Source organism: Condylura cristata, unplaced genomic scaffold, assembly GCF_000260355.1.
Source record: "Condylura cristata isolate star-nosed mole 26May11 unplaced genomic scaffold, ConCri1.0 scaffold00017, whole genome shotgun sequence".
Taxonomy (NCBI): domain Eukaryota; kingdom Metazoa; phylum Chordata; class Mammalia; order Eulipotyphla; family Talpidae; genus Condylura; species Condylura cristata.
Window position 1 is genome coordinate 31426547 of NW_004567118.1, and position 12046 is coordinate 31438592.

A 12046-nucleotide genomic window follows, 5' to 3' on the forward strand; every position below is an offset into this window, starting at 1 on the left:
CCTGCCACAAAGCAGGGGTATAATCGCTATTTTTGAATAAATGAATAAAGTGGTGAGGGGATGGGGTGGGGACTGAGGCTCCTTGCCCCAGGGGTTCAACTCTGAGCATGGCATGGGTGTGAGGGTGGGTACCTGTGCCAGGCGCCTGGGCTTGAGCCTGGTCTCTCTCCAGATGCAGCGCAGTGATCAGGAAACAGCCGCCACCCAGGGCGATGACAAAGGCGCAGCACAGAAAGCTCTGCTGAAGGCTGAGGAAGCGCTGCAGGTAGGAGTCGGGGCGCCTGGCCCGCAGGACACTGGACATCTGCACGGAGGGAAGGTGGGTGTGCCAGGCCCCGGCGCAGGCCAGCTTGAGCAGAGCAGGCCCGTCTCAGGCCTTCCCTGCCCCAAACGCACCCAGGCACGCCTGAGCCTGCCCACGCGGCGCCTTACATATCCGATGAGAGAGGGGCTGGCTGCGTCTCCCAGGATGTGGAGCACCGTGAGCTGGAGTGCCCCTGCTGTTCCCCGGCACCTGGGCACAACCACGGACTGCAAAACACAGGAGCATCAGGGCGGCATCCCCGGGTGAGGGCAGGCAGAGAAGGGGCCCCCACACCGCCTCCTGCTCCCCACCAAGGACCTGCCTGGGGGATGACATGGAAGGGAGCCAGCAGCCCCAATGGTTGGGGCCCCACCAAGAGAACATCAAGCCCATCAAGGCTCACGAGGGCGACCCAGGCCCCCAAGATGGGGGTCCCAAGGTCCTTAAGGAGGATCGCCTCTCTAGAGGAGGTGTCTCTGGGCCAGGTGTGACTGTAACAACAGTGCTGGGGCTGAGACCCCAACTCAAGAGCCTAGGAGGCAGCAGTGCAGGCTGATGGGGTGCAGAGTGGGCCCACAGCTAGGTGTCTGCATGTGTAGGCGCCTGGTGTCAGCATGGTGCGGAGCTCCACCCCTCTCTCAGGAAGGTCAAGGGCCACCAGGCAGAAACTTTGCTGGGCAGACCCCCATGACTCCAAGGAAGAGGGTGGGGCGGGTAAGAATGTGAATTCTCACCCCACCTCTGCTCACTGGCTGCAGGACTCCGGGCAAGCTGCTGCACCTCGCCTTCCTTGGTCTCCTCTCTCCCAAGCGAGGGAGAGAACAAATACTACCTACATGGAGGGTTCTGTTCATTACAGCGCTCTGCCTGGCACCCACTGACTTCACATGGACATCAGACCGAAATACCACCCTGGGACGCATGGAGGCAGGAAGCTTCTGGGCATCTGAACGCTGCAGCTGCTGCTCCGGTCTGACTGGAGCATGGTGCTTGTCCTTCAGCACTGATCTCTGGGGTGAACCTCCTCCAGGGTTCAGGGGCCTACCCTACGCTCCCCAGCCCTATGTGCACCCCTGACTGAACACGCATCACCCAGAACTGCGGGCGGGGGGGCTTCTTCCTCCCCCGCTCCCACATCCTACATTGTCTGGGCAGCAAACCGCCTATCTGTTTTCTCCAGCACACCCAGGCTAGAGCAAGGCATCAGGCACAGAGGGGACTAGCTGAAGGTTTGCCAACTAAATAAGTCAGGTAGAACCATCTGGGAGTCTGGTCTCAGGAGCAACCCTGCCAGAACCCCAGGGCTGCAGCAGGGGAGAGCGGGGAGGGAGAGAAAGGGTTCAAGCAGAAGTCACACGGTCACGGGGTCACCGTCTTGAAAGAGCAACCACGGGGGAGCTTTGCCCCCCAAAGCCTTCTCCCCAAGACCTAGATGAGTCCATAATATCTGAGCTCATCAGAGAGTAATAACAATGATAATAATAAGCATTACTAATGTGTATTAAAAGCTCCCTGTATGCATTTTACGTATCTCATATGTACACACATGTACATTGCACATATCCACGCAAACAGCCCACGAGGGAGAGACTGTTATTATCCACATTTGACAGATGAGATAGCAAACCCTCTACACGGAGGGAAGCAACTTGCTCATGGCCACACGGCCAGGAAATAACAAGGCTGAGATTTGGTTCCAGGCCTTCTCCCGCCAGCGCCTGGCCTTTTAACCATGCTGCTGTTATGAGTAAGAAGGAGCCTTTCCAACAATATTTATATGCTGGTGATAGAACATTTGGAAAGCGGAGAGAGAAGGATAAAGAAGACAGGCTCATCCCTAGCCTGGCATATGGGTAGGGAAGTAACTGGTCACTGGCAGAGAGAATGGGGCAGGGCTTTCTGGGCAGGGGACAGTGTGAGCAAAAAAAAAATGTGTGGAGGCTGGAGCCCCAGGACTGGGAGGCATGGGATGGGTGAGAGGGGGCTTGTGGGGGGCCAAGGCTGGGCTGCAGGAGTCACTCCCGCAGGTAACTGTCTGGTCTTGGGGTCACTGGCACTGAGCCACTCTGCCCAGCTGGCAAGGAGCTGGGCTCCACCCATCACCAGAACCTGCCAACAGTACTGAGGAACTGACCACAGAGCTGCACCTTCCTCAAGTGCTTCCTGCTCACCCCATAATTATGTGATTACTCACTGGTGGTTCTGGGGAGAAGGGCAGGGCCTCCCAGAAGATGGGCCCTCGATGTCCAAAAGAATCCATGCAGGGGCCTGGGCTAATTGGATTCAGTAAATTCCAGGCAGGTGGCCCTTCCTCCCCTCCCGGGGGCCCTCGCCTGTTGGGCACAGACCAGCCTGGCTGCCACGATTAGCAGAGGTAGGTTCCCCCAGACTGTACTGGGTCCCCATTGTCTCTAAGGGGTTGGAGAGTCCAGTGGGTAATTTTAGAGGTGAGAGGCTTCTGGGTTTCCAAAAACCCAACCTTACTCTATTCTGAGACAAAAACACCTCTGTTTCTAACTCTTCTTTTCTTAGAAAAGCTGTTCCCTTTATAGCCCAAGGCATAACCAGCACCAACCAAGATCCAGCAGAAAGTCAGGGTGGCAACCACCAGGTGCAGACTCCCTGGCAGCCAGCCTCCTGCGCTCCCCACTCAGCCCTCACACCCAGACACCTCGGGCAGGCCAGGCGAGACAGACAAGCAGCAGCCGGCTACCTGGGGGGTGGGTGGAGAGGCATTGAGACCCGAGCAGAGAGAAGACAGGAGGGTGATCCCCCTCCAGGGGCTGGGGAAAGCTGCATGTGGAGCAGGTGGGAGCGAGGCTGGTGGCTGGATTCCAGAACCCAAGGACAGACCTGGGAAAGAGGAGTTCCCCACTGCTGGGGCTGGATAGGCTGGCTGGGACACCTAGAGCGAGGCCCCCACACACAAGAAGGTAGGCCAGGAGGCAGTTTAGCCTGCCAAGATGCTTTCTGGCTCAGGAGACACAATCTCAGCTCTCCAAAGAGCGGGACCCTCCTCGGCCCAGCCAGGCTTGGAGGACATTGCTTGAGGTGGGGCTAAGGTAGGTCTTAGGTGGAACCAAAGCCGAATCTTTTTAGCCAGCAGCATGGCCATGCAGAAGGGGCTTCCCAGGCTGCAGGGAGTGAGTTGGGAGTGCATCATCAGAGGGTGCTGGGAAGGGGGACTGCCTGTGCCAGTCAGAATATTGCAGAGGATTCAGAGCCTAGGGAGCTGGCTGCCCTGGATTAGATTAGCGTTCTGTAGTGTGGTCAGGATGACTTGGGAAGTTGATTAGAAATGGGATTCCTGAACCCCAACAAAGACCCACTGAATCAGACTCTGAGGACAGGGGACTTGGAAGCTGAATTTGTACAGAAGTCCTCTAAACCTGAATCTTAAGCTCAACGAGGTTCAAAACCCAGTGGGCCAGAAAGGTCTAAGTCCTCCCCAGAGAGAATCTGGCTTCTTCTCCTAGTGGCTAAACTGATCAGAGAGAACAGGGCCCTGAGGCAGAATGGACTTGGTGGCCAGCCCAGGGTGGAATATGCACAGGGACCAGCTCACCTGCTCCTCACAGCCAGGGCCTTAGGGGCAGGTACTACAGTCCCTCAGAGCAGGGCTGGAGGTGGAAACAGGTGGACTGCCCCAGATTCCTCACCCCTGGGCTCTACTGCCTCAGGAGCAAGAGCAGGACACAGATGTGACCTCCAGGCCTTTCCTGCCACGCCCATCCCCACACACTTCCTCCCCTTCCCTGCCCCACTTCCTCCCCAGCCCCATCCACCCTGCAGCCCTCTCTCCACCCTTCCCCCCTGCAGCCCTTAGGAAGCTGCTCCCACCTCACCTCTTGAAACACAAAGCCAGTCTGGTCATCTGCCCACCCCTGCTACGGTCCTGTCTCCTCGCTCCTCCATGCAGCTTCTTGAGAGTTGTCTACACTTGGGGTCTCCTTTGCTTCACACTCCTTCCACACCCTGATCCAAGTTGGCCTCCACCCCTCCACTCCACAGACTGGGTGCCCGGTAACTGGCCTCTCACCTGAATTTGGCTCAAGACAGCTCCCTTCTTGAACCATCCCCCTTTGAATGCCAGGATAAAGCATCATGGGGGCTGCCAGGACCGAGCCAGCCACACCACTGACTTCAGGGCTTCAGGAAGATGGGAAGGCCGGGGTAAAGGGGCATCTGTGAGCTTAGAGGGCTGCAGACTCAAAGCCCAGGGTAGACCAGAGGGAGCACCAGGTAGGCCAAATCACTTCCAGTCCGCCCTGCCCCCAGCTCCCCAGTAGAGCCAGAAGGGTGGAACTATGTCTGACCAACCCTGTCAGCTGCCCCTGCCCCCAGCACACACACAGCTTACAAAGAGCAAGGCTCTGCAGGGCAGGGGCCAGGTTAATCATTCTTATAAACACAGACACTGGGGGACAGACACGGTCTTCACATATCTGTGGGGCTGTCATGTGGAACAGGGAGCCTCGCAGTGGGGGGCAGGTGAGAAAGCTGCAGGGGGCAGGTTTCAGCTCCATCTGAACCGCCTGAGAGAGAGCAAGCTATTTAGGGGGCAGGGGCAGAGCTCCCTGAGCCTAAGAGTGCGCAAGCCCACTAACAAAAACATTCAGCAAAACGATCCCTTCCTGCGGGCTCTCCTGCAGGCTGTCCTGCCACCCTTTCTATAGACAAAGAAACTGAGGCTCAAGGCTCAGCAGGTCTGTGGCTGAGTCCAGGCTGGAGCCCAAGACCCTGTCTGGAGGGAAGAGCAGCAAAGCCCTGCTCCAATGAGGAGGTAAGGAGTGAGCATCCCATCCACAGCCGTGTTCAAGCAAGCCCCATGGGCTAAATAAACGACTATACTTCCCCACAACCTTGCAAAGTCATATTTGGGAGATGCCAGGATTTCTTTAGGAGATGAGAGATGAGAGAGCTGGAAGCATCTGAATGGCTCTCAGAATCCCCACCAGCATTCTCTGCCAGGCATTCAGTAAAAGCTGCTCACAGATAATCTCATTTTACCCTCATAATAATCCATGGGGCATTTTCATCACCACTTTCTTCCTAGGGAAACTGAGATTGGGGAACACAAAGGGACTTGCCTGGGTCATACACAGTTAGACAGTAGCAGAAGCAGGTCTGAAATGAACTCAGGTGTGTTTCCCAGTCCAGTTCATGCCCCTCACCCCCCAGAGGGCTCTCAGTCCCCTGTCCAGCTGCTAGGCAGCAGAAGCAGGGCTCCCTAGGGTGCACCTCGGTTTGCGACCCTGTGTCAATCAGAAGGGCACAGCCCAGCAGTGTTCAAAGTCCTTCCCTGAATGTCTCCCAGGAGAAGACAGAGAGGCTGAGCAGAGACTCAGGAGCCAAGCAGCATCACGTGCCCTGGTCAGCACCAAGCCTCCTGGGAAGCTGAACCCTTGCCAGTTTGTAACCAGAAACACAAGAGCTAGGGTGGCGTGGGCCCACCTAGGCTCAGAGGCAAGAGTCCCAGAGTCTGGCATTCCCGGCTGCATTCGTAGAGTACCGGCAAAGAGCCTACTTGCTGAAGAGTATGGTCAAGATGCAAGGAGGGTGCCCTGGAGTCAAAAGGCCCTGGCCGCAGTCCGGCTCAGTGTCTTTGCACACAGTGTGACCTGGGTCCAGGCCCCTCCCTTTTTTGAGCCTTCATTTGCTCATCTGCAAAATGGGAGTAAAGATCAGAAGATTGGGCCCTCCCTGGTGGTGCAACGGGTTAAAGCGCAGCACTATGAAGCTATCAGCCAGCACTGCAGCACAAGTTCCATCCCGGCCAGGGAGCTGACCTGTATGGCGCAGCAGACCTCTCCTGTCTCTCCCACTGCTCCCCTCAGCAGTACATCTGCCTTTTCTGCTCCTCACACTGTCTCTGGGGAATCCTCTCACCCTCCCTACCTCTGGCCTATACCCCAGTTCTTGCATACATTAAATAAATTTCTAAAAAAAAAATCAGATTTATCTGAGAGTGTCCGGGAGACCCTAGCCCAAGGCCCCTGCCCAGTGACTTTAGTCTCCTTCCCTTGGTCTCTAAAGCCCCTCCCAACCCCTCTCAACAGCAGCAGCCTCCCCAGCCTCCCTTAGGTCCAGGAGGCCTCAGGATCAGCCCCTCTCCAGCACCCGGACCTACCAGCAGGATGTCAGTAACCACTGCCCAGTTGCAGGACAGAAGCAGCTCCCCAAGGGCCAGGAACACCTGTGGAAAAGTTGGGGGGGTGTGAGACTCCTGGACCCCAGTCACCAACTCCTTCCTGCACTGGCGCCTCTCTCCCATGGAGAGGAAGACCAAGGCAGGCACCAAGCCTGACCGGGAGGGAGGTCTGGAACTTTTTTTTAACGGGGCAGGTAGACCCCCCACCTCCATCTGGGCAGGCTAACAGCCACATGCAGAGAGCAGGCCGATCCCTGGTCTAGAACAGCATTCTCCTCAGTGGAGAGGCCCTGGGTTCCCCAACAGGAGGCAACCAGTGCCTGGACCACTCTGAAAGGTGGAGAAACAGAGGTCAGTGGAGAAAGCCAGGGGATGCTCAGGGCCTTATGTGAGCTCCCCTGAGGCCTGCGTGCACAGATAAGGTGCTGTGAGCTGGTCCACCCACCAGGCCCAGCTTCGGCCAGGTCATCCCCGTCCCAAGCAGCTCAGAGAGCTCAGCAAGGTGAGACACTGAACCAGTGCTAGGTCAGGGCCAGGGCTCACTTGAGCGTACAGGTGAGTCCTGGCAAAGTCAGCCTGGAACACAAGGTTCTGCCCCCGTGCAGTGTCCACTCCCTACCCGGGCACCCTGGGACTGGTGCACCTCACACAGCCACTCCTGCCCTGCCCATGATGTCTGCTGGTGACTGAGGACCACTGCAAGCGGCTCTCCCAGCTTCCCGAACCCCCTGTCCCGTGCCAAAGGATTAAGACAATCCTCATTCCACTCACTCAAGAAGAGTTTAATGAAGCAACCAGGAGGAAAGAAGTCTCATTTCTCAGAGCTTCTAGGAGCTTACCACTGGAATGGAATTAGTCATTCCTGGAGTCGCGGGGCTGTGCCCAGGGCAGCCCAGGCTCTGTGAGCACCCAGGCAGCACTGTCTGAACACCTACTGTGGGCCAGATGCATGAGGTCTTGTCACCCACCTAACTTCTTGGCCTCCTCAGAAGGCGGACGTTGCTGCCCTTAGTTCACAGGCGAGGACGCTCAGACCCGCAGCCTTAACTCAAGACACTCTCTGGAGTCCCTCACCCCTGGAGCAGGTGCTATTTAAAGTGAGAGACAGGAGGTCTGTGGGGTGGTTGTGGGGCGAGGGGGCAGCTTCCAGAGACGTCTACAGTGGTGAGTAAGGCTCAAATAAGAAAAATGTCCCAGCTAGAAAGGGCCATGGAGTACAGGCACTGACCAGAGTCTTGAAGGATGGGCAGAGAAAGCCCAGGGCCTTGCCAGACAGACACCAAGGAGGCTGGGCTGGGCTGGGCCCGCCATTAGACAGGGCAGAAACACACACAGACAGAGGTCTAAACGGACAAGGAAGGAGAGCAGATGTGCGTGTTCCCTCAGACTAAGCAGCCCTGGCTCTTTCACCCAAATGCGGGAACCGTCAAGGGTAGGGCAAGTCTTCGTCTGGGCGCAGGCCCAGGGCCAGGCACCACACGGGTGGGTGGTGGGAATTAGGATGTTGCCGGCAGGCAGGTTTCAGGCGTGGCCCAGCCAGGCCACAGACCCGCATTCCAGAGTGGCAGGGTCTGCTCACCGCTCCCAGGGCCACACGAAAGTCCCTCCAGCCAGCTTGCAAGGTCGCACGCGCCCGCCCTGGACGTCCACCTCCTCCTGGACCGCCAGGTCACTCCCTGCCCATGCCTCCAGTCTGCAGCTGCCTCCTTCCCTCCACACCTTCTGCAGAAGCAGCCTCCCCTTTGTCTCTCCGTGTTCCCCCACGCCCACAGGACATACTGAAATACACCTTTTCCTTCCTCCATCTGGAGCAGGGTGGATCCCGACCCCAAAATAGAGCCGATCACAGGGAGGCTGCAGCCACAATGGAGCCTTTCAGGCTGAACAAGCCGCCCGAGGATGCCAGGTTTCCTCAGACACACCTGGAAACCGGCCCCGCGCCACCAAATCCTCATTCCACACGGAGGCTTTGAGGGGCAAAGGGGAGAGGCTGCCTCCTAATCCTGTAATTACTGAGGCGGCTGCCTCAGGAGACTGTGGGCTCAAGGAGGGGCTCTCCAACAGAGGGGTGTAACCTCCTGGGGTGGACGGTGCAGCCCCACCCTGCTGAGGGGGTTGGGGAGGCCCAGGGAGGTGCCTCCTCCACCCCCAGGCCTTGGTTTCCCCAAACATACAACTTGGGGGTGGCCCGGACACTGCCTGGCCGACGCCTGGGGCGTCGACAACCTGAGCTTCTAAGATGCGAGCCTCCCTTGGCATCCTGTGCTGCCCACAGGCTGAGTGCAAACTGGGTCTTAGAGTTCAGTGACTTCCGTGACCAATTCAGACTCGGATTCAGCAATTAAAATCCAAACCAAACAAACAAAAGGGCCCTGGTTTGAGGTAAAGCCACCATGAAGAATTTAGCCTGTTCTTCAAAGCTGCTCCTACAGCCCCGCAGTCCCGGCACTTCTCACTAACCGTGTCCCCAGATTCACTCTCTCCTCCTGCCTCCATATCACGGTCCTCGCCCAGGGTGGCTGAGCCACCACACAGACCCCAGGCACAAACCGGCCGCCAGCAAGCTGCCACGGCTGTTTCTCCTCTGAGGTGGCCCTTGTCTCCTCTCACTCAGGCCCGACACGTGGAAGGGGAGGTGAGGGGACCCTGACATGCCTCACTCAACCTCACACCCTTGCAGTCACCGTACCCTGTCCACCCTGCACCCTAAATATCGCCCATCTTCTCCCTCCTCCGCCCACTGCTGCTAGCCTGTTCCAGGCCTCCCCACTCCCTCTTCCTCACCAGTTTCCCAGGCCCCAACATCCCTCCCTACACCAGCCCTGGAGGGGACTTCTAGAAGGGCGGTCTGGCTCTGCCCTTGTCCACTTGGAGTCGTGGACACTGAGGCATCTGCACCCTGACTTGATCCCCCTGGGCAATGGGGCCTGGGAACGCTGCCTGGAGCCTGAGAATCATGGAGCCCGAAGGCCTTGGCCTCTCCCATTTAGGACCCAAGAGGATTTCTCCTTTGAGCTGGAGTAGTAATGAGGGATATCCCGGCCTTATTCACCCCTGGACAGAGAGAGACACACACACACACTCACATTATCACACATACACATACACACAACCACATAAGCACACGCAGATACATAATCATACATGTACATGTTTCACCATCCATTACCTGCACGGTCACACTGGTGCACAGGTGCATGGACCCTTCTAGCCCAGAACACACACACACACACACACACACACGTAAAATTCACACCACAAGTACACACATATGGAGGTAATAGGGATGACATTTAAAATATTAAAACATGTGGCAAGAGCACCAACCAAACAGATGGTGGCTGTAAACACAGGCTGGTGCAGGCTTGCCGGGGAACTTGGTGAAAAACACCCCTGCATATACACACTCATGCGTATGGTCTCATAATACAGACAGCAAGCTGTGTACACACAATCGCATGTGTGTCCCACGGACACAGGCGAGCTTCATACTCATGCCCTTGCGTGCAGCTGGAGTGCACACATGCATACATCCCTGTGTGTCCCTGCATGCCAAGGTAGGCACAGAAAGGGGGCCGGAGGGAAGCCAGAGCACCTGTTCAAGAGACGGTTGAGCCCCTGGTGGGTAGAAGGGACAGTGTCTTCACCTTGGTCCTCGAACTTGGCAGCAGCTAATTTCTGAACTGCAAAGAATGGAGTCTAGGAGAAGGCAAACATCACCCATGGCACAGATGTGAGACCAGGGCAGAGCTCAGACCTAATCATTCTCTCCCATTCATGAGTCAACCTTGTCCAGTGTGGCTCAGCCAGCCAGGACACAGGCCCTGGGCACAGCCTGGCTGCCAGCAAGATACCATGCTGGATGGCACACATTACTCCCAGGCCTGCCAACCTATAATTGCAGGGACTGGCTTCAGGGCATAAGGGTACCACCTGAGGCCCACAGTTGCCCAGCAACTAGGTGAGCAGGCAAGTGGGAAGTGAAGCACCAACGGCATTAAGAGGGTCTGACTCTAGTTTCCTCCTGGAGAACTAAGCAGAGCTGAGGGCTCTCTAGCTGGGCTCTACTGCTATATCCTAGGGGGAGGCAGGGTCCTCAGAGAAAAGGCCGTCCCTTTGAGACAGCTTCTGACAAGGCCTGGTGATTCCAGCTCAAGATACAAGAGAAAAAAGGGTTTCAAAACCCCGCAAAGGCCCAGTGTAGAAAGTGGTATAATAGCCCACGCCCTCTCTAAACTGGGACACCTACATCAGCCAGTCACTGGGCCACCCTGGGGGCAAGAATACAGATCTCACAGTCATCCTGGGACTCTTAGCTGACCCTGCCAACCACTAGAGTGGACGCATCTCTATCTCGTGGTTCATCCCTCCAGCCACTGTGGGTACCAGGTTGGCAGGTACCGAGCATCCTAAAGCCTGAACAGGGCGGCATCTCCTCCTGGATACAAAGGCCTGGATGGCAGCCAAAGGCCTCGGTGCCACATGGAGGAGACCACATCTCTCCTTGGGTGAGTGGGGACCTCAGAGTTACGGCCTAGCTTGGCCTGGAAGCCTTAAAGATCACCTGGGGCAATTCTTGTGCAAAAAGGAAGGACTGAACTTATCTCATAGACTCTCCTTCCCCCCAAAAGTAAAAATTAATATATTAGTAAAGAAAGGGTTTTTCACCAAAGAAAAGAATAAAACCTAAGGAGATAAACATTAAGTGTTGGCAACCAAGGCAAAAAAAAAAACCAAAAAACAGTGATTCCAAAGTAGAAAGAAGAACATTGCTCCTCCTTCCCAAAGCTGTCCTCTAAATCTCCTGTACTGGGAAGAAATAAACTGAGTAGGGTCCTTGATTCCCACCTTTAACTGAGAGCCATTGAAGAGAAGCAGGTAAAAGCAGAGAAAGTGAACACTGACTACTGTTACTGACTGCTCTCAAGGTCTGTGCACACCCCCCACTCAAATGGTGGATGCACCCAGTAATTAAGTTGCATCAACCCTGTGATAAAGCATTTACTGAAATCCCCGAAGAGAGAATAGCGTCCAGGTGTTCTAACAAAGACTCCTCACTGCCTCCTCACTGAGCCTGGCGATTCCCTCCGGCGACATAAAACCTAATTCTCAAACTACGGTCCTTTGGAGAAGAAAATGGTCACAGGGGAGGTTGGAAGAGAGTCAAGAACAAAGAGTCACCATCCTGGACCCCAGCAAATCCAGCACCTGAGCAGAGCCGCCCACCTCCAGGCTAGGGAAAGGCACAGGAGCTAAGACAATGACATGCAAAAAGCTAAAAGGCAGCCTCTGGCTGCAAAGGTATTTCTTCTCCCTTTGCAAAACAGCAGTAACAGGTCTACCTGTCCACTTGTGCGTGCAAGCATCGTCTTCTCTCCTTTCTTTTATAATAAATCTGTCCTTTTAAAATGTAAAAAAGAAAAAAATTTTAAATAAAAGCAGGGTGGGAAAGAAGGAGGGTAGAAAGGGAAGTAGAGGGAAGGGAAGGAGGAAGGAGGAAAGAAAGGAAGGAGAGAGCCTGCATTGCTGGTGGGAATGCAAACTAGTACAACCACTATGGAAAACTGTTTGGAGTTTCCTCAAACTGCTAA

The 12046-nt window shown here is 55.8% G+C and overlaps 1 protein-coding gene across 1 annotated transcript in view; it reads right to left on the reverse strand.

Moving 5' to 3' along the window:
• The window catches only part of SPNS3 (spinster homolog 3 (Drosophila)), a 41205-nt gene that overhangs the window by 967 nt on the left and 28192 nt on the right, over nt 1-12046 (reverse strand). The window contains exons 9-11 of the mRNA XM_004685119.2: nt 6435-6500; nt 433-531; nt 133-304 (exon numbers count right to left, since the gene is read on the reverse strand). Coding sequence (XP_004685176.1) covers nt 133-304; nt 433-531; nt 6435-6500 — 337 coding nt within the window. The remainder of the gene's footprint in view (nt 1-132; nt 305-432; nt 532-6434; nt 6501-12046) is intronic.